Source organism: Spea bombifrons, chromosome 5 (genome assembly GCF_027358695.1).
Source record: "Spea bombifrons isolate aSpeBom1 chromosome 5, aSpeBom1.2.pri, whole genome shotgun sequence".
NCBI lineage: Eukaryota > Metazoa > Chordata > Amphibia > Anura > Pelobatidae > Spea > Spea bombifrons.
In genome coordinates, this window is record NC_071091.1 from 35,445,256 (window position 1) to 35,467,330 (window position 22,075).

The window sequence follows — 22,075 nt, forward strand, 5'->3', positions numbered from 1 at the left end:
CACCTAGCAGTGAGGGAGGAGATCTGTCAGAAGGGAGCCAGGCACATAGTTGGGTGATGGCTAGATGTGCTTGCTCTGGGGGAGGGTAGAGGAACAGGGCAGCTAGTCCTGAGTTTTTCCATCCCAAAAGTTTGCTATCTCCTGGCTGCCCGGGTTCAGCATGTTGCAGACAGAGTTGACAGTGAGAGGGGCTGGAGAGGATCCAGCTGTCTTAGTGTATATTGGTGCCTATTACAAAGTAAGAGAAAGTTGGAGAGTCTTAAAAGGTAAATTTAGGGATTTAGGGAGTAAGATTAGGAAAAGGATCCCCAAGGTAGATACTACCTGTGCCATGAGCTACACCAGAAAGACAGCGGGAAACTAGGGAGCTTAATGCATGGCTGAAGTTTTAGTGTTGGAGGGCTTTGGGTTTTGTAGAGCACTGGGATGATTTTGGTTTGGGGTATGATCTGTATAGTTGTGGTGTATAGAAAGGGAAAGCATTTTAGTTATTATCAAGGTGGGTTGATCTGGGGGCTCAGTTAGTACAGATATTAGGGAGATGCCTATTAACCACTTCAAAACTGCTAGAAGGTATTGCCCCCCCATAAAAACAACAGAAGGTGTGTTAAAAATGACAAGCTATAAATGCTCAATAACAACAATGAGAATGTACATTTAGTGGCTGTTGCTGAAAACTAAGAAAAATGGCTGGGACAGGGTACTGTTTATATAGAAAAGACAGAGAAGGCAAGAGAAGGGAAGGGGTTGCCCTATATGTGAAAAATAACATAAAATTTAACCTAACACAAGTTGTTTGGGGAGAACATAGAGTCAATTTGGGTTACATTACTATTTGGAAAAAGTAAAGTAACTCGTGTAGGTGTGATTTATAGACCCCTAGGACAAGTAGAAGAACTAGATAATCTACTAGCGGAGGAAATAGCTAAATGACAGTGAAGGGGGAGATTATATCATGGGTGATTTTAATCTTCCTGATATGAACTGGAAAACCAAAGTAGCTGGTTGTTCCAGGAGTACAGATATTCTACTCCCTACTGGGATTATCTTTAAAACAAGTAATTGAGGAGCCAACTCGTAAGGAGGCCATTTTAGATTTAGCGTTCACAAACCAAATTTGGTATCCGATATTACTGTAGGTGAAAGTTTGGGAGCTAGTGATGCAAAAAGAAGGAAGGAAGAAAAAAAGCTGTTGCCTCAATGAATATTTCTGTTCAGTTTTTCAGTTGTCTAACGTAAAGACAAATAAGTCGATGATGCCTAATGGGATACACCCCAAATTATTAAAAGAGCTTAGAGGTGTAATAGCAAAACCGTTAACGGATTCACTTAACCAATCATTGTTAACGGGAGTAGTCCCAGAAGATTGGAAATTAGCAAATGTTGTGCCCATTCACAAGAAAGTAGGGAGGAGTCCGTCAACTGTACACCTGTGAGTCTTACATCAGTAGTGGGAAAATTAATGGAAATTATGTTAACGGATAGGATTGTTGAGCATCTAAAATCACATGGATTTCAAGATCAAAAACAACATGGGTTTGCATCAGGGAGTTTATGCCAAACTATTCTTATTGATATTTTTGATTGGGTGATTAACATAATTGATCTGGTAGTGCAGCAGATATTGCGTATCTAGATTTCTGTAAGGCTTTGGACACTGTGCCACATAGAAGACTTATCAATAAACTGCAATCTCTGAGTTTAGATCCCAATATTGTTGAATAGGTATGTCTTTTTTTGCTGATAACACAAAGATTTGCAACATAGTTGATGTCCCGGAGGGCAAATTTAGGTAAACTAGAAAAATGGTCAGAGCTGTGGCAACTGACATTGAATGTGGATAAGTGCAAGATAACGCACCTTGGCCATTAAAAAAACCCAAGGGCACAGTTTAAAATATTTGATACTGTCCTAACCTCAACATCTGAGGAAAGGGCTATAGGGGTAATTATTTCAGAGCACTTAAAGAGGGGCAAAGGTTTTAAAATAATATAAGGAAATGTTACTTTACTGGTATAGTAGTAAATGCGTGGGATAGCCTTCCAGTAGAAGTAGTAAAGGTTAATACAGTGAAGGAGTTTAAGCATGCATGGGATAGGCATAAGGCTTTTATAAATATAAGATAAGGCCAGGGACTAAGGAAAGTATTCAAAAACTGGGCAGACTAGATGGGCCAAATGGTTCTTATATTATGGTTCCGACATATTATATGTTTCTTTTCCAGTCAAGGGATTACAAAATACAAAGTTACTATTTCTCTAAATATCAGAAGGTCATAATGCCGCATTAAAAGGTCTTGTCAAAGCCTGTCCATTGTCCCAGCTCTAGCCAAACCCCGACATTAAATAATTACCTGCTAGAAAGTAACCCTAATAAACTGAAAGCATGAAACTAAAGATCGTAAAACTGGAGAAACATTATGTATGTCAAAAGTTCTTAGTAAATATTTTCACCTTTTAAGATAATTAGAGAGGCAAAACTTTAACTTAACTTTAAAAGAATAAATTTGATTATAACCACATTGTTACTACTGGGCCTTATTTTTTGTAGACACTTCTAAAAAAAAAATAAACAAAATAAAGGTAAGTACACCCTAAAAATCATATAAATTCAGATTCTGGGGTGCTGCAGAAATTACTAATACAAAGCCAAATTAAGAAGTTGTGGGCCCAAAGTATACAGGGAGGCTTTCTGCTTCTTGAATTCTTCTTGAATACTTACTACATTATCTGCTTCCCCCTGTATGTTCCTGGCGTACTGTAGATCCCACACCGAGTGGCGATCAGATTGGGTCCTGTGCGTCAATCATCCTCTCTCGCTGACGCTGCCTTCTAAGAAGTAATGTTGTTTCTGGACCTGCAGTAACAGTGAGAGAGGATGATTGCCACACGTCAGATCCCTGTTTTTTTGTGACGGGTGAGTACCTCTTTCCTCGACCAGTCAGGGCCCTGGAGTAATTGTTTCATGTGCCATTAGTTTGGCCCTGAATATTTACATGACTGGGCCAAAAGGTACTGATTCAGGTCTAAATAAGCAATATAACCATGGAAAAATTAAATAGGACTTGACAGAAATTGGGGTACTTTGACATTGTGAGAGCTAAGCAATAATTATGGCCATATAATGTGATGGATAATGCTACAGATAGGTGCTTTTAGATAGTATTTGCTATGTGTGCGCTGATTTCTTGCTTCGTGATAGTGTTTTAATTAGTGTGACGGGTCAAAGATTGCAACTTGCTACACAAAACTGTCTCCTAGCGAGAAAGCAGCGCAGACAGAAACCAAGTACATTCCTAAAAGCTGCAGGATAAAATGCTAACCCAGTCATAGCCCGGGGGTCTCAGACATAGTAGGATATGACCCCTTACTAAGCACGGTGCTATTCTTCAGCCAGCCAGGGCGTGGTCACATGACTCACTCAGCGCCTTTCCGTTCTGCTTCCCTACTTCAGGCTGCTTCCAGTCAGGTCAGCCCAGTGCTGTGACGCCATAATGGTTAAAGGGAGGAAGGGAAAGCAGCTCAGGTTACTGTGAGTGCTTAACCTCACCACTGCTCCGGCTAGGAAGACAGACTCCTTTGTTAAAAATAAACTATTGTAGCTGGTCGTTAAACATCTATATGTACCACATGTGAAACTTTGTATGCGGGAAGAACTCATTGTAACAAAAATAAATAAGATATGTGTGTATATATATATATATATATGTGTGTGTGTTTATTATTATTATTATCTTTTATTTATACAGTACCAACAGTTATGCCGCTGTACACACATTCAAATGGTATGACAAAAACTAGAAATGGCAGGCAAATTGCTAGAGTAAAGAAGGCCCTGCTCCCCAGCGTACAATATATATATATAAATATTTATATTAATACACATATATATTTATATTTATATATACCCACCTTTGAATTTGGAAAAACCAGGGCTTAATGTCCCTCTACTGGAATTCACACACCAAGATATATTTGTCTGTGTTCCTGCTATACCATTTGTGTCAAGATTTAAAACTGGGTTAACCCTAAACAGTTAAACAAGGCTGCCATGACTTTCTTCTTATTATTTTTTATTATTTTATATAGCGCTGTCATATTCCATAGCGCTGTACAGTGGGTAGACAGGACGTAACAAGTAGTACATGCCATAACAATTTGAAACAACAGGGGAGGAGGGCCTGCTCAAACTGTGTTCCTATCCATAAAGTTATACAATGCAGGGATATCTGCCTTCGGGAGGACAGGGTAGCTATTAAGAGTTTAAGGTTTGTCTAATTGATAGGTAATTAATCAGTTAACTGAAGTTGACCCCCCACTCATGCTAGTGATCACGACAGCATTTGTCACACAGACTTTTGGAATGTAAGTCTTTCACTCAAACTGCAGCTTCAAAAGACCTAAGCCGGGAACAGATAACAATACCAAGAGCCACAAGGCTGGATTTGCCATTAGGTAAACTTGGCTTCTGCCTTGATGAATCATTTTTTGTGGAGTCCCACAGATATTTAGTGCACTGGGTGTGACTAGTCTGGTTAGGGTAATTTTAAGGTACTGACACCTAAGGCAAAATTTTTCAGTAGGTGGCAAAGAGAAGCAAAATAAATGTAAAACATGTGGCACATGAAGCCTAATATATTTATATTAATATATATATCCAATATATTACTGTAACGAGGTCCCAAATTGTGTCTCAAGTGGCCTGTTACAGGGGACAGAATGGTTGGTGTGAGTGTATCAGGGTTCTATACCAACTATATGTCACAAGAAGCCATCAATAGGACATATTTATCATCCGTGGTACAAAGGAATATTTCTGAATGAAAAACCAAAAATAAATGGAGGTACGTTGCTAAATGTCACACTCACCGGACAGTGAGAATTCATGAACATTAGCCCAATATAAGACCCTGTAGTCTTTGTATCCGTAGGGAGGACAGATAATGTGCTATCAGCTTCAGTATTCAGGCATGGCCAAGTAAGCTCAAGATCATCAACATATATTGGATTTAAGTTAAAAAAAAAATATTTACGGTATTGCCTTTTTTTTATGTGAAACTCTTAATCTACTAAACCCGTGTAATACTTTTACTTGTAATCTAAGGATTTTGCTTCGTAAATATAATGCATATTTTTGGCTGCTATTTCTTCTTGGATTTTATATATTATAGTGTTTCCTAGTAGTTATAAAAGATGTATTATGAATTTGCATGTCAGAGAAGTGCCGGGGTTTTAAGACTGGGCTCCAATATACTGTGCTGTCAAGATGCCAAACTAATTTTCATCAGAGTTCAATTCTCACCTTGAGGTCATGTAGCAAGTCCTCAAATGACAGGGAAGATTTTAATTAAAATGAGGGCATGAACAGATGAATATATATAGTATATCCCAATTGAACAGCGCTATGGAATATGATGGTGCTATATAAAACAATAAATAATAATATACAGTATATATATTTGTACAATGTCCTTACTCATACTGTAACCCACATATTCAACTCACGGGTTCAAACCTATATAATCTATCCTTTTAATGCCCTACAATCTGAATTATGAAAAGAAAGCATCTGGTTCCCCCTTTCAAGACCTCGACGCTGGCAAGAATCAGGCCCCCTTCTACTTTGGTACCGGTGCGTCTTAGACGTGTTTATGTTATTGGTCAGAGGTGGCCAGATTTCAGCCATTGTTATGGTTAACAGAAGTTACCCGTTTAATATTTTAAATAACAAAGAGGTGCGTTTGCCATTATTGTGACACACAATAATGGACGTACTCGATGTATTTAAACAAACGACACATGCAAAAATGGAGGCCGCATGAATGCCAGGGACTCTCACAAGACGTCTGCCATACCTTCTAAGTCTGAAAAGGTTTATGCATGCCCTGTTTTTATGTAAACATACTGTACACACACACCAGAAATGTGCTGGTGCTCATCTTTCTCTTCTCCTACACCGAACAGGCATTTATGGTCTTCATGACCATGGTACACCGATATGAATGCTTCAAAAAGGTCAAATGGTCTTATTCTGTCCTAGATCAAGAAAATATCGACAGCCTGTCCACAGAAGTGATCATTTAAGATAGATGGGACCAGGTATTAACATAACATTAATAGACAACACTCAAAATGAGCATATAAGTGGCTTGCATTCCTTCAAGTGTAGATACCTTAACCTCTTTGATTGTTATTGGATTTGTCAGGTGCTTCTATAAGAGCCGCAGGGTTAAAAGAAGTGGTGAATCAAGGATGCTCTATGCGATGGGCCATTTCAAGGGTCAATTGTTAATGATCCTAGGCACTGTTGCTTTTACTATGTGTATACAAAGCTGTGTTTTTTTTCCTCTAGGTAAAGAGCCTGCCACTTATTTTAGGATTCTTCATTCTACCCGAAGCCAGTTATAATCTCAAACATAAGTATTTCAATCAAGATCTTGTTTAATCCACCGTATGCCCTGGAGCTCTTAATCTCTCATGTAGGGAAACCTATCCGCAAAACTATGCCTCTGTAAATGACAGTAAAGGCAACTCTAGTCCTAAAACAGTTGAGTGTATTTGTAAAACTTAATGATACATATTCTGCTTTTATGGGGTAATCATTTCCTTTTACTATATGCCAAAACTCATATTACATTTGGATGTTATTTGTTAATTTTATGTTGTGCAGTGAGGAATATTTTTAATGTAGAAGGCTTGTGCCTGACATGGTTGTAGTCCCCTCTAGCACTCAAAGAGTCAGATGATCTCTGAAATGTGATTCAGGTCAGAAAGCGGAAGTTGGCAGGCTTGGCATGAAACTCTGTCCTCAGACACACTCTTATGCTACTCAGTCTTTTCTCCTTCCTGCATACAATAAAAGGCAGGGACTTCCTGCAGCCAGATGTCTGGAGCAGTGATTCTGAAAACCAGCACTTAGATATCTGCTATTTGAGCACATGTAATAGTTTACTTATTACGCTGACAGACCCACCTTGCTTAAGGGACGGATAATCTCCAAATCTGCTTTTGTACTATCTAAACAATTTCTTAAAGCAAAAGTCACACAGATCTGCAAGATGACTGTGGGCTATTACTCATGGGATTGAGAAGAAGCATTCATTCCCCATGTGGTGCATCATTTCATAGTATATTCCTTAGAGGTATATTAGTGTATGAACCTTCAGGGCGTCCTGAGGTGGCTACGTGATTGAGCACAGAGCTAGATTGATTTTACACCTCCCTGGGTTAGTCACGGGAGTTTAGAGGATCTCCCCAACTGGCCCATTACTCTTGTAAAAGTGGGATAGCTCAGCTGGACAGTGCCTGAAATCAGGACTACGCTGTGGAAAATGGGACAGCGGGGTGGTATGTTGCTGAAACCATGAAGTGTAAGCAGGGAACATACTTGCTGCACATGATCGGTAGCACTCCCTCTTAAGGTAATTTACGCTGATCACCCATTAAACAGTATTCCAGCGAAACATCAGTGTTCAGCTACCACGTGTGTAATTGGGTGCTGCTAGAATGGAGGTGCAATATCCGTACCATATACTTTGTAAATCTCTATATTGTCATCTTGCAAGCAGTGTCTGCTTTACCCAATGTATGGGTTTGTCAGTCTATTCTAGCTTTATCATACCCTTTGAATATAAGCGCTGTGTAAATTGTTGGCTCTATATAAATAAAAAATAAGAATAATAGTAAATCAGGGTACTTTGAACTTGCAGTGGGGACCCGGTACTGGGTCGAGAGATGACCATCACTGGGTCGTGCCAGAGCTCTCACTGTGCTATCGGTGCACTGAGACCCAACGTGTGACCTCCAGAGAACTATATGAGGGAGCTGTCGGTAACTGGGTACAAGCACTATAGGAACATGTGTTTGCGCTATAGTAAACGTTGTAGAAGCAAACTGGACACTGCTATAATACAGCTAAATGTACTGTATATTTCTTACATTATATATTTAATGTTGCAATTGCTGTTACAATGAATTTCTGAGATAAAACACAGACAAGGGTCATATTGATTATAGTCTTCCAAACATGCTTTAGGTTACATTATAGTACTGGGCTTGCACCTGGGCCATAGGTTACCAACCCCCCTGTAAGGTCATGAGCGTGTGGGATATTACTGCATTGGGAAAAAGATATGAAGAACATTGATTAACAATGATCAAAATTAACTAGATTACCTATCTGGAAACCAAGGCCGATGTGGTCACCCTAATACTAACACACTCTCCCTCAAGCACACATATAAACACTCATGCTAACACTAGGGTGACCATGTTTTCCAGGACTCGTATAATTTAAACATATTGCTGACCTGCCCAGATAAAATGCTGCCCTGCAGTATGGAGGATGTATAACTGACTAACTGGTTCCCTTCCATTAGTCTTTACATCCCACATACTGCAGGGCAGCATTTTATCTGGGCTGGTCAGCAATATGTAAAAATGATATGTGTCCTGGAAAACATGGCTGATGTGGTCACCCTAGCTAACACACACACTCTAATATACATATTCTCTCCCTGATTGTCTCTATTCCTCCTTCCCTTCTCTTATTCCCTTTCCCTCTCTCTCTCCTAGTCTGCCTACCGTCCTCCTCCACAGAGGCTTCTTTCTTGCTGCTCACAAATGGTGGGCAAGCAGCGCTTACACTCGCAGAGGCGAAATGCGACTGGGTCACATAAAGCTATATTTCTCTGTAAATGGGCCACTGCAATTTTTTGGTGGAATTTTGGAGTGGCCCAGGCAGCAACTGTCCCCCTTCCTCAACCTAACCCTGAATTAGATCGAAGGAGAGGGACTGCTTTGTGAGGATGATTTGATTCACTATCCCTTTAACTTTGTTTGAAATGTTCTTATGATGGCCTTTGGAAAAACAGACAATGTTTCCAGCATTAAAGAATGCAAGCCAAATTCCAGAAAGGGTCAAGGCACAAGGATCAGACCAAATTCACTTAAACTGCCACTGCTCTTAATACCATGGCCCTTATACAACACGGCACATGATCAGAAGTGCTAAAATTACTACATTACCAAAATATTTCCTCGTTAAATGATGGAAAGATGTAGCAAAAGTTATCAGTTGGGGTTTTGTACAAAATAGAATTCTTGTGCAAATTTTAAAAACTGGTTTTGTCACCATAGCAACCAACAGAGTGATGCAATCAGCAGGAACAGTCTATTGGTTGCTATGGTGATAAGGCCGACTTTCAAACTTGGCACCAGAATGATTATTTTATACATAATGCCACAGACTATTATTATCGGTACTATATTATTATATACAGTATCTCCGTCATATTCCACCACACCATATGATGGGATGCTATATTTTATATACATAAATATGGGTGCAGAGTGTGTTGTCGGGTTGACTAGGCAAATGTTTTAGGAGAGGTGATCACAATTCCCAATATCCCAAAATTTAAAGTAACATTAAGTTTGTTCTGAAAACACCTGGTCCTGACCCGTCGGCTTTGCAGCGTGGGGTTAAATTTCGCTCGTGTATAATTATATTGCTTTATGGTTTGTTTTCACAAGAAATCACACTTCCTGCGTACTGCGCCCAATAGTAAGATAGTAATATTGCACAACAGAAATAAGCTTCACAACTGGAATAAGTATACCGCTGCTGATTTCTGCACCTTATTCAACGTCTTTGTTTCTGCCTTGAGAAATTCCTCAAGTTTTAGTAAGCAAGCAGGTGATGTATTACTTCTGACCCACATACATAAGGAAGGCTGTTTTGCGGTCGTTAAAGAGTTAAATCCTCCCCCCTCCCTCTGTGTTTCTAGCTCTGCCCTCCTCCAATCCTCACATTCCAACCCCGGGGAAAAGGTGCGTGGGCCGCCTCACTCTTGGACGGATCACTCCGCCTGCAGCCTCTCCAATCCACACAATGAGAAGTAGGAACAGACGCCTCCTCCGCCCTTCACCTGAGCGGAGAGACACGGGAGCTTGCCGTTTATTTTTGCCATTTAGTAGTAGGCGGCCCTAAAATATACCATACGGCGCCGTACATACATACATACGTACATACATACGTGTAAACATTAAAGCAAAGTAGCAGGAGGGGTAATTGGCTGCGCCTATACAAATCCCCACAAAAACCTGCTATTAGGTGAGAAAGGTGTGAATTTAGGAACCTTTGCAGGCAATATTATTATTTATTGTTTTATATAGCACCATCATATTCCGTAGCACTGTACAATGGGTAAACAGGACATAACAAGTAGTGCATAACAACAATTTGACTTCCAGAAACGAGCTTACTAGAAGGTTGCATTGCATGGAAACATAGAAGATAAACAACCTTCGGGCCCATCTAGACTGCCTGTTTTTACTGCCATAAAGACTCGGCCATTAATCTTGTATTAGATTCAGGGCTGCCGTATGTCCTATGCCATGTGCATTCTCTTACTGTATTAACCTCTACCGCTTCTGCCGGGATGCTTTTCCACTTAACTACCACCCTCCTAGTAAAATACAGTTATATTCACTGGAAGCAGGTTGCACTTTTCATGGGCTGCACATATTCCAGTCTAAAATCTAAGAGGGGGGGGCTCTGCTTCCCTGCAGCAATTACTGGGTTAAAACAATTAAACTGTACAATAGCAGTTGCAATGCACAGGTATAAATCCGCCCTCGGTGTCGTCGGTCGTTAGGGGGTGGTGATGAAAATCAGATTTAACTAACTAAAAACAATAAGCGTAAAGCATGATTTTAGCAGCGATCGCGTTTTTATAGTAGATCAACTCTGAGGGATTTAAGTCGCCGTAAGATCGTAAAAAGTAATAACAATAAGAAGAAAGTGCGTTTGTTGGCAAGCAGCTTTCCCAGAATCACTCCGCCCCCTCCTTTTTCGTTCTTCGCTTCCTCCCTCCTGCTGTGGGGCGAGGGAGGCGGAAGGATACACGCAGGCGTGGACGGAGAACACTAATATAAAAGTAGAGCGTGCGGCGCCATTTTAAGCCTCTGTGTCGCGTTGTGGGGAGTGCGCGGCTGATAAGCAAGACACTGGGGGTAAATGTTAACCATTATATAATTTTTTTTTTTAAACTGAGGTGCTTATTTGGGTAAAGAGCACGCTTCCGGTCGGTGCAAAGGAACGGCCGGCTAAAAAGAACTGGGTTTGTTGTTGGCGGCGGCGGAGGAGGCCAACACCGGGTGACTGGATCAACTCCCGAGAAACCGGAACCACCGGAACTGGGGACGCCGAACAGACGGTATACCGGCTTATCTTTAACCTGTTTACGAGTTTCCTCGCACGAAGTGCCTCACGTAAATTCCGTGTGCTAAATGTATCTATGAATGCGCGTTCCTAGTCCTGCACGGTGTCCGGAGTGTGTACGGCGCTGTGCAGGTATAGTAGTAAACCTGATTTTCCAAGAGCTCAGTCTAACCGTGCTTTAAGGCGATGCATTTCAGACGTTGCTGGTTTTAGTCGCTGTAGGACCCGCATCGTTCTCCATAATCGTGTTTCTCCCCCCCATCCTGCCACCAGGGCGGTTGTTTACATTCGTGTTTGATTATTTTACCATGTGTGGGTGTAGATGCCTTTCCATATGTGCATGTGTTTAGGTGGGACGCCAGACCGACATACAGGATACCCTTTTACCGTGGCTTAGCAATCTGTGAGCGTGTCTAGCATTCACTGCTCTGGGCTGAAGAGCTTGCACTCGGTGCTGGACTTGTATACGGCGTTGAGGCAATCCGTATATCTGCTGCTTTACTCCGCACGCGCCTGTTTTATATAGTGGTGAGCTTATAGGGTGACTGTTCTAATGGATACAACTTCTGTCCGGGGTTGTGTAACACTCTTTTGTTACTCTTCTATGGATTGCATCGCTCCACCCTGTGTCCTCTTTACCCGGATAGCCTTACTGTTCCTATGTTCCTGATTGCGTTTTTTTGTCTTCTTACATTTTCCTGTAGTTAATGAGTAAGGAGCGGTTACATTGCCGTATAGCTTGTAGGTACTGCTACAACAAACAGTTGCTGATGGGAGTTATCTGGCTTAAGTACCGTATTACTCTTGGGTACGTCTTTGGGTAAAGACAGGATCACCTCTACGGTTCTGCTAAGCCCTGTTGCGTTCAATAGTTTATCGGGGGTCCGGTTCGTCTACCTGTTTAATGAGTAAACGGGCTTGTCTTGCAGCATCAGTCTGAATGTCTGGAACTTCTAACCTACCATAGCTGAGTTCTGGGTTGGGGGGGTGTAATATGACCTCACTTCTGGAACTCTTTTGTAGTTTTTGAAATGGCTTTTGTCTGGGGACTCTGGATATTCCACCCCTCCTTCCCCTTTGTGGCAGTTCTAACTCTTCGGGTAGGCAGCCGATTCCGTGCTGTTAATCGATATGGCGTTCACTCCTGGTCGGTGATGTTGCTTTGTGGCTCGCGTTCTGTGTAGATCTGTATGTAAGCGTTTCACACCCAGAGCAATTAACAAGTGTTACATACTTGGATATAGTATTCAAAATGGCTGTAAAAGTGCCCCCATTGAGCATGCTGTGTGGTGTAGGCGCTCCCTCCCTCCCCAGTGCTTGGGGTAGAATGTCTGGGGTGGTCTAGTTTGCTGGAACGCGTTCTTTCCTCTCTCAGAAGTATGCATACATTGAATGGATGAAAGGCTGGAGCGGAAATGTGCTTACTCCGAGGGAACAGGCGGCTTGTGTATCTCCTGCGTTAGTACGGCTGGTTTGGAAATGTATAATAAACAGACGTGTCTGGCTGGCCTGCCAGAATCTAACAAACTTGCAGCTGTCTGCTTTTTCCACCCTGATGTACTGACCAACACCAACCCTTAACTAGATACCAAAGTGCTTAAAACAGATGCTTTTCTGCTCTGTCCCACCTCTGACTCTCAATTATATGCCATGTCTCCTCCGTTATCTGCTTTGTCCTTAGCTGCTAGCTGGATATTCTGTTACTAACTCACTAATTCTGTTCATTTACCAGATTAGTCTTTACAGTTTCAGTAGGTTGCCCCCCCCATTGGCTTTTGTTTTCCCCAAGTTGTAGTTGATTTGAGGGCCAGCTGTAGTAAGTCTTTCCTTTTGAAGTTTCCAGGCAGACGGATTCCATATGTAGGAGGGAGGAGCGAGGGGGGGGGGTTTCGTGGCTGCATTTGTTCAGCGGCAAATTGCTTCCCAGCTAGAGTTGCATTCCCCTGCAGTGTAGAAAAGTGCTTGTGTGAGCAAATGTGACATTCTTGCCTGCCTGCTGAGAATGCTGCTCTGTGCCTTATCCTGCACCGGCAACGACGGTAAACGATGGTTTAATGGGACGGCACACGAATCCCGTATCCAGGCGCTAGGGCTATGCTCTTTTGGTGGGCAGCGGGATGCACATCACGTCAAATAACTGACATTGTGTCATGTTGAATGGCATAGTGATACGGGGCTGTGTGTACAGAGCATAAAATTGATGAAATGTGATTATAGAGATGAAACAGCCAAGTTCTGGGTTATTTTATTTTATGTCCTTTAATTTTTGTGGGGGGGGGCAATAGTTTAATCTGGCAATGTTAATGAGTTCAAGTGAAAAGCCTTGCTGGCGGTGGGATATGAGCTTTTTTGTGTATCTTAAGACCCGGACCCTCAGTGAGAACAGTGCTATGTCTTGTGTCCGTTGCCCAGTCAAAGTGCCAATAATGCTTGCAATCAAAGAGCAAATATACATTCCTGGGGACAAAGGTTTACTATAACCTGGAACTTAAACCTCTGATTCCATCCCAACCACCACAATACAACAGGGTGATAAACTATAAATTGCATAAATAGTCAATGAGGGAACTTCTCAAGCAAGCTTCCGATCACCTATTGGTGTGAGATTGTGGGAAAGGGGTTGTATTGTATCTTCCATGAGTGGCCCCTTTGTTGGCTGTTATTAAATCCGCGGACCCGGAGTTCAGTGACTGTCCGGAAGGTGTGAGTGCGAGTGGAATGTACCACCGTGGCGCTAATTACATGAAGCACATTCTGCTGGTAACGCGCACTGATGTATTTTCTTGCTATTGAAGTGATAAAAGCTGCATTTTGTGATTTCCCAAGTGACTTGTTATATACTCGATCCTCTTTAGTTTTAAGAAGCGACTTGGGAACCAACATAGATGTTAAACTGCTAACATGGGGCAGAGACCGAGTACCAGCGTCTCTAGTCTATCAAGCATGTATGGCACAAAAATCATTCAGGTGCTGCCAGCAATTAATGCCCAGCTATTTTTTAGTAATACAGGTTCTTTTATGGAAGTGCTTGTGTTAAGGACAGTCTGTGCATAATACATCTCAATTCAAGGATGATAAACGTAGTTACTGAACACATCCGGTCGGACTTTAGCGCTTGTATTCTACGCTTTACTGTCGGGAGCTTGGTGTCTGCATTTCTTTAAGCGGCTATTCAGTGCTTGCTGACCTTGATAGCTGCTGCAACTTGTCTGCAAGTGGTTTACCTTTCAGTAAAAAACTTTCATGCTCATAGTATGCTTTTGCAATGCTGTGAACCCTAAACTAACCAAATACAAAGTCTGGTATATAATGTAGCGGTTTCCACTTTAGTAATATACTAGAAAAACAAGCAGTCGTCCTGACTCCCGGGGCTTGTTTAGTAGACGGCTTGGATGCTTGCTTGATGTTAAATGGACTGGCTGAAGTTGGCAGATCAGAGTATTAAGCCGGGGCATGTCAACACTATATGGGTTCATTGTTTGAAAGCAGCTCTGGGCTTCGTTTCCTACACTTAGTTGATATATAGATTATATATCTTTGCTATAGCTTTGTTCTGCCCTGAATCCCCTTTATGAGCCACTTTGTTTGGCACCCTGAACATGCTATGTCCCCAGACAGATTGCTTATAATTATAACAGTAGTAGCGCTAGGTGTCATAGCTGTTTACAGAGCTGTCCCTCAACCATTTGTAAACCATTAGTTTAATTTTGGTGGTTTATACTGTTAAATATAACGGATTGTGGCTGGTTTTGGTTGCTAAGGCACTTAACCGCATTAAGCCAGGTCCTCCAAGTGCAACAAACCTATGGGTATCGGGAGAAAGTGGGGCAGTTAGGAAGACATCTGCTTTTAAGCTTTTTTATGATGCAGTGTTTACAGGACTAAGTCTTAATGAGACTGATCTTGGCTGCCCAACTAGTTTCTGGCAGATCTCTCCTGCAGAGGAAAGGATTTCTGGGCTCTTTCTCCCGGTCCTACAGTTAGGAAAGCAAACAATGTGCTTCCTGAGGCTGCCCCAAAAATGGGTGCTAGAAAGTATTTTGAAACTTTTGTTCTGCAGCTTCAGGATAGAATGGACACTCTGGCTTAGGCTCTCAAACTGGAAGAAACCATAATGGAGTTGCACTGAAACTGGGGAAATGGCAAACCGGTCTATCCTAACTGCTTTTTAGCCAAACGTTAACACATTTGTCACGTGTCTTGTGGCACTTTCTATTCCTCGAAAGATTCCCTCTAGCATTCAACAAGCCTTTCTCCCCTCAGATAAAAGTGTAGCTAAATGGTCTCCCAGTATGTGCCATGTAGCTGCCAATGCTAGAAGCTAGACACATGCATCATGAGATGGTTAAGCCTCTGCATCTTGTTAATGTAGTATTACTGTGTATGGGGTTCTTAGAGCAGGCTGCAATATCTAGACAAGAGTAGAACTGGGATAGAATAGATCTTGTTTGGATGGCCAAGTGCTGTTCCTGCTAAAACAATGATGAGCTAGGTAAGAACACACTTAATGTGTGTAACGGCGGCTGCTTAAGAATAATATTTTCCCTTGGTGATGCATGTAGTTATGCTCTCTACTAAAACTGAAGCCCTGATATGATCAGGGACAAATATACTGCACAGTTTAGATAACTAACTCGAGTGTGCTTGCTATAAAATGCACTAACATTTTTTTCCCCCCTATTTTTGTAGGCATTTGAAGTGTGGTTGTAAAGGCTGAATCATGGCGACTCAAGGTAAATGGAATGCAATTTTTCCCCTCTTATTGTATTTGCCATTAACAAGACTTTCATATATTGATACAGTTCTGTAGCTTTTATAAAACTTGCTTTCCCCTCTTGTCAGTCCTGCTTTATAATGCTGCTGTAGCTTTTACAAAGTTACCCACTTTTGCTATTAAACCACTGCAATTAACTTATGAATTTCCTCTTCATAGCGGACCTTATGGAACTAGATATGGCGATGGAGCCAGACCGGAAGGCAGCAGTCAGTCACTGGCAGCAGCAGTCTTATCTGGATTCTGGTATCCACTCTGGAGCCACCACCACAGCACCATCACTGAGTGGAAAAGGGAATCCCGAGGATGAAGATGTAGATACTAACCAAGTACTTTATGAATGGGAACAGGGATTCTCTCAGTCCTTTACCCAGGATCAAGTAGCAGGTAAGGGGGGATGGCTTGTTCTAGATGTGTTGACTTTTTTTTTTTTGTAGTAATATATGAAGTGTTTAACGACTGTTCTTGTCTATAGATATCGATGGTCAGTTTGCCATGACCAGAGCCCAGAGAGTACGTGCTGCCATGTTCCCAGAAACATTGGATGAAGGCATGCAAATTCCATCCACGCAGTTTGACTCTGCTCATCCTACAAATGTGCAACGTCTGGCAGAGCCATCCCAGATGCTGAAACATGCCGTGGTGAACTTGATAAATTACCAGGACGATGCTGAACTGGCAACGCGTGCTATCCCTGAACTAACAAAGCTGCTTAATGACGAGGACCAGGTATATATATATTAAGCAGATGTCTTGTCTGTAGAGCCCTGGTGTTTGTAAATAGGGTTTGGCTGTCAGTGAAGCAATTCTGTCAGGGGCTTGCTTGACACCGAATGGTGCACAAAGGTTCACAGCTGATATGATACCTGGGCATATCTGAGCAGCCGTATTAAAAATTGGCTTGGGGGGGTCATACATAGCAACGTTTTAAATGATATGCTCTGTTAATCAAACTTCAACTCTCGCTTCAGGTGGTGGTTAACAAGGCAGCAGTTATGGTTCATCAGCTGTCAAAGAAAGAAGCCTCCCGCCATGCTATCATGCGTTCTCCCCAGATGGTATCTGCAATTGTTCGCACGATGCAGAACACCAATGATGTTGAAACAGCCCGGTGTACCGCTGGAACGCTCCACAACCTCTCTCACCACAGGGAGGGCTTGTTGGCAATCTTTAAATCTGGAGGCATTCCTGCACTCGTTAAAATGCTTGGGTATGTGAGCAATCATCTTTGGATTTGTCTGAAACTTGAATGATTTTAAATATCATTAAACTAATTTTGGTGTATTGGTTTAAACAGGTCCCCCGTTGACTCTGTACTTTTCTATGCCATCACCACACTGCACAATCTCTTACTGCATCAAGAAGGAGCGAAAATGGCTGTGCGTCTGGCAGGAGGACTGCAGAAAATGGTTGCTCTGCTTAACAAGACAAATGTCAAATTTTTGGCAATTACTACAGACTGTCTCCAAATATTGGCCTATGGCAACCAAGAAAGCAAGGTTTGTTAGGATTTTAGTCTGTTTTACCAGTGTTGGCAAAGGCCAGAAAGCCAATATAGTGTGAAGATATGCAATTTTGGCTGACTTTATTCTAAGAAGCTGCCTCACTCAATATTTTAGTCTTGCTACACATTCACTGGCTTATGCTCCATATTAAACACATCAAACATTTTGAGTGCTATAAGTTACTTTTTTCTTTTCAGTTGATCATTCTTGCCAGTGGTGGCCCTCAGGCCTTGGTGACAATTATGAGAACATACAGCTATGAAAAACTTCTGTGGACCACAAGCCGTGTGCTTAAAGTGCTATCTGTGTGCTCTAGCAATAAACCTGCTATTGTGGAAGCTGGTAAGGATACCCAACACTGCATGCCCAACTTAAACATTACTGTAGTGTATTGAGCATGGCCCACACTATGGGTATGACTTCAATAATACTCCATTCTGCTGAAGTGGTATAATGTAAACTCTCTGTCTCCAGGTGGCATGCAAGCCCTGGGCCTGCACCTAACTGACCAAAGCCAGCGTCTGGTTCAGAACTGTCTTTGGACCTTGAGAAACCTTTCAGATGCAGCAACTAAACAGGTAATGTAGCACGATTTCTGTAACTCTTCAAAGCTAATGTATTGGCTATTTCACTGACCCGCTCTATTTTTCTGATGCAGGAGGGAATGGAAGGTCTTCTGGGAACGCTTGTTCAGCTTCTTGGATCGGATGATATTAATGTTGTAACATGTGCTGCTGGCATACTGTCCAACCTTACTTGCAACAACTACAAGAACAAGATGATGGTTTGTCAAGTGGGTGGAATTGAAGCGCTGGTGCGCACTGTTCTCCGTGCCGGGGATAGAGAGGATATAACTGAACCTGCAATATGTGCGCTCCGTCACCTTACCAGCAGGCACCAGGAAGCAGAGATGGCTCAGAATGCAGTGAGACTCCATTATGGACTCCCAGTGGTGGTTAAACTGCTGCATCCTCCATCACACTGGCCTCTGATTAAGGTGAGGTTCACAATTTCTCAGCCTAACCTTAATAAAAAGAACCTTGTGTGAGTGAAAGTGTCCTATGTTTATTAGGTTGTCTTAAACTTTTTTATATTTCTATAGGCTACAGTAGGCTTAATCCGGAACCTTGCCCTATGTCCAGCTAATCATGCTCCTCTCCGTGAGCAAGGTGCCATTCCAAGGCTGGTTCAGCTGCTGGTTCGTGCGCACCAGGACACCCAGCGCCGCACATCTATGGGTGGAACACAACAGCAGTTTGTGGTACGTAAAGAACCTGCACAAAGCTTAGAGGGCCAAAGAAATCTGTGAAATGGGTCCTTACTCTTGTCTGTCATTGCAGGAAGGAGTTCGTATGGAAGAAATTGTCGAAGGTTGCACAGGAGCCCTTCACATTTTGGCTCGTGATGTTCACAATAGAATTGTAATTAGGGGTCTCAATACTATTCCTTTGTTTGTACAGGTAAGCTTTGCTGTGACCACTTATAAAACAGACTTCTGACGATAACCATGATAAAACCAGTATTAATTGCCTTTTTATGTTCTCTAATAGTTGTTGTATTCACCCATTGAGAACATCCAGAGGGTAGCAGCTGGGGTGCTCTGTGAACTTGCCCAAGATAAAGAGGCAGCAGAAGCTATTGAGGCTGAGGGTGCGACTGCCCCCCTCACTGAACTGTTGCACTCAAGAAACGAGGGTGTTGGTAAGTTGCTTGAAATACTAGGCGTCTAGGCTTTACAGTCCTGTTATACCACAATTTTATAGTATTTGCAGCCTTGTACAATTGAGATGGAACTAAATCTGAAGACTTCACTACAATTTTTAAAGCAGTAATCGAAGGCCAAGCTTGTTAATGGCTCACATCAATAAAATGTTTAAACTGCCCAGCTTCTGCAGGAGCAGCTAGCCTTTGTATTGTCATTCCATGAAGTGCTGTTCATGAATATTCATGGAGGTTTAATTCTTACACCTTTGTCTCCTCCAGCAACTTATGCAGCTGCTGTGCTATTCCGTATGTCTGAGGACAAGCCACAGGACTACAAGAAGCGTCTGTCAGTTGAGCTTACTAGCTCTCTATTCAGAACTGAACCAATGCCATGGAATGAGGTATATCTGCTGTTCTTGTTCTGTTCTTGCAGCACCATCTGTCCTACTTAGGCTCATATATTGCACTGTAGGACATTTACTTATAGACCTAAGTTAAAGATTTCTGGAAGCATGTAACTATGTGGTGAATAAACATCTGATTTGTGTTTCAGGCTGGGGATCTGGGCCTTGACATTGCTCAGGGTGAACCACTTGGATATAGACAGGATGGTAAGTGAACCTCTTGCCTAATAACCTTACAAAGTGCTTATTCTTGGTACAATCTAAATACATTTTGCTGATAAGTCTGTTAAAAGGAGAGTTGCTAAAGCACAGTTCATTATGCCAGTCTCGCATGCTAATATTTCATACACAATGCCCTTTTAACAGTTAAGTGTTGAGATTAAGCCCTTTTTTATTTAATCCTTATGGATAACAAAAGCAGATAAATTGGGCAAACTAATTTCTGTGCTTTAGTGGGTTTTAGGGCTGTTTCTAACAAGTTTTTTTTTGTAAATGGTTTATGTAGATTCATACATAATGTATAGAGCTGCTGTTCTGAGCCCAATAACTGCCTAATGCAAACTGCTGACTAAAACCCATACTGACAAGACCTTATACATTTTTTATGTTTCTAGATCCCAGCTACCGTGCTTTCCATACTGGAGGCTACGGCCAAGATGCTATGGGTATGGACTCAATGATGGATCATGACATGGGAGGTCACCACCCAGGAGCAGATTACCCAGTTGATGGACTTCCTGACTTGGGCCATGCTCAGGATCTTATGGATGGCTTGCCCCCAGGTGACAGCAATCAGCTGGCCTGGTTTGACACCGACCTGTAAATAACCCATACTTTTTGGTAAGTAAATAGATGCATCTAGTTTGCATAGTACATTTTTTTTTTCAGCCTATAGTGCTGAATCTACTTACTGCTTACAGTCCAGACTTGCTATACTGTCAACTCAGAATAAGTACAAATTTTTACATCACTAGGTTTAAATGAGAGCTACAGAGAACGATCATTTGCAAAGTTAAGTCAACAAGCCTAGGAGAGACTTTCTGTAACTTGCTGCCTGAACCAACATGTAATCAATGTTGAGGGACTCCTCTTAATTTATTTTCTTTTCTTTTTCCCCCTTAGTTATCGTCTGAATGAATACGCATTGTGATTGGCCTGTAGAGTTGCTGAGAGGGCTCGAGGGGTGGGCTGGTAATCTCAGAAAGTGCCTGACACACTAACCAAGCTGAGTTTCCTATGGGAACAACGGAAGCTAACTTTATGTTCTGGTCCTTTTTTTTTTATTTTGGTCAGAGGAACAATACCAATGGATTTTTGGAAGTGACTCTTACATCAAGAATGCACAAGAATAGTTTGCAAGCTGGAACTTATTGGAAACACTAGCCTTGCTTGTTTAATTTTTTTTATTTTCATTTTTTATCTGTAATGGTACTGACCTAGCTTGCTTTCTCCTAGTATTTTAGATTTTTTTTCCTTTCTGCGGTAACCTTAAGTCTCTGTAGTGTTAGTGCATAATGCTAAAATGGTTTCTAATTTTTAAGGATCAAGTAAGTGTAGAACACTAATTCATAATCACTCTAAATGTATCCTGAATAAAGTGGAGCATTGTGTAGCCTTTTTGTATAAAACATAGACAAATAGAAATGGTCCAAATAGTTTTCTTTTTAATATGCTTAAAATAAGCAGGTGGATCGACTTTTGATCAAAGCTTTTATCTGGGATGTGTCTGGTTAGGGGCCAGTAAGAACTTATTTGGAACCTGTAATGGACAGTTACCAGTTGCCTTTTATCCCAAAGTTTTAAGTTCTCTGATGCCACAGATGCATAATGAGAAATTGGATTATAAAATGGCTCAGAAGAATTAAAGTGGACTTTTAATGCATTCTGCTGTGTCAAGTTATTTTAATCAAGTCCATGTGAAATGGGTTTCTGTGGTCCTATGGAACGAACTTAATGTTTGTAAATGTAATGAACAAAGTAAACTTATTTTTTAAACTCAGTTGTGTGCTGTATAGTGGAGTCATCGGTTTAGTTTAGACCCATTGAGTGTCAACTTTTTTACACATGTGAATACAACTGTCTTCCTGCACTGGTTTAAGTAGGAGGGAGGAGGGTTATTCTGTAAAGTAAACTGGTCATGTGCTGGCGGCTCTCAGTAGCCACTCAATTGGTAATTGTTACACACGCTCTTACGTAAACTGCCTCTTGTACACGTGTTGGAAAGTTTGCATGCTGGCACTTATAGCAAAATGTGCTTTAAGCATGTATTGCCTTCTGAACACTGTTGCAGTTCATATTGGGAAATGTTCAATGATGAGTGTCCAGAGCCTCACACTTGTTCTGCATTTGTGATTTTAAAAACTTTAACAAAAGCTACATGTAGGGACATGGTTTAAGTGCAGCTGTGACCCATAGGCACAAAGTATATAAAGGTGACATGTGATGTAGCCTTAAATGTATGATGG

The 22,075-nt window shown here is 41.6% G+C and overlaps 1 protein-coding gene across 1 annotated transcript; it reads left to right on the plus strand.

The window, feature by feature from the left end:
• The first annotated feature begins 10,965 nt into the window (after positions 1-10,965).
• Positions 10,966-21,609, plus strand: CTNNB1 (catenin beta 1). Its single transcript, XM_053468377.1, has 16 exons — positions 10,966-11,218; positions 15,913-15,956; positions 16,157-16,384; positions 16,473-16,726; positions 16,969-17,207; positions 17,295-17,496; positions 17,700-17,844; positions 17,977-18,080; positions 18,161-18,499; positions 18,605-18,763; positions 18,843-18,962; positions 19,053-19,203; positions 19,486-19,607; positions 19,760-19,817; positions 20,225-20,450; positions 20,733-21,609. The coding sequence occupies exons 2-15, from the start codon at positions 15,944-15,946 to the stop codon at positions 20,431-20,433; spliced, it is 2,343 nt and encodes a 780-aa protein (XP_053324352.1). The 5' UTR covers positions 10,966-11,218; positions 15,913-15,943; the 3' UTR covers positions 20,434-20,450; positions 20,733-21,609.
• The last annotated feature ends 466 nt before the right edge of the window (positions 21,610-22,075 follow it).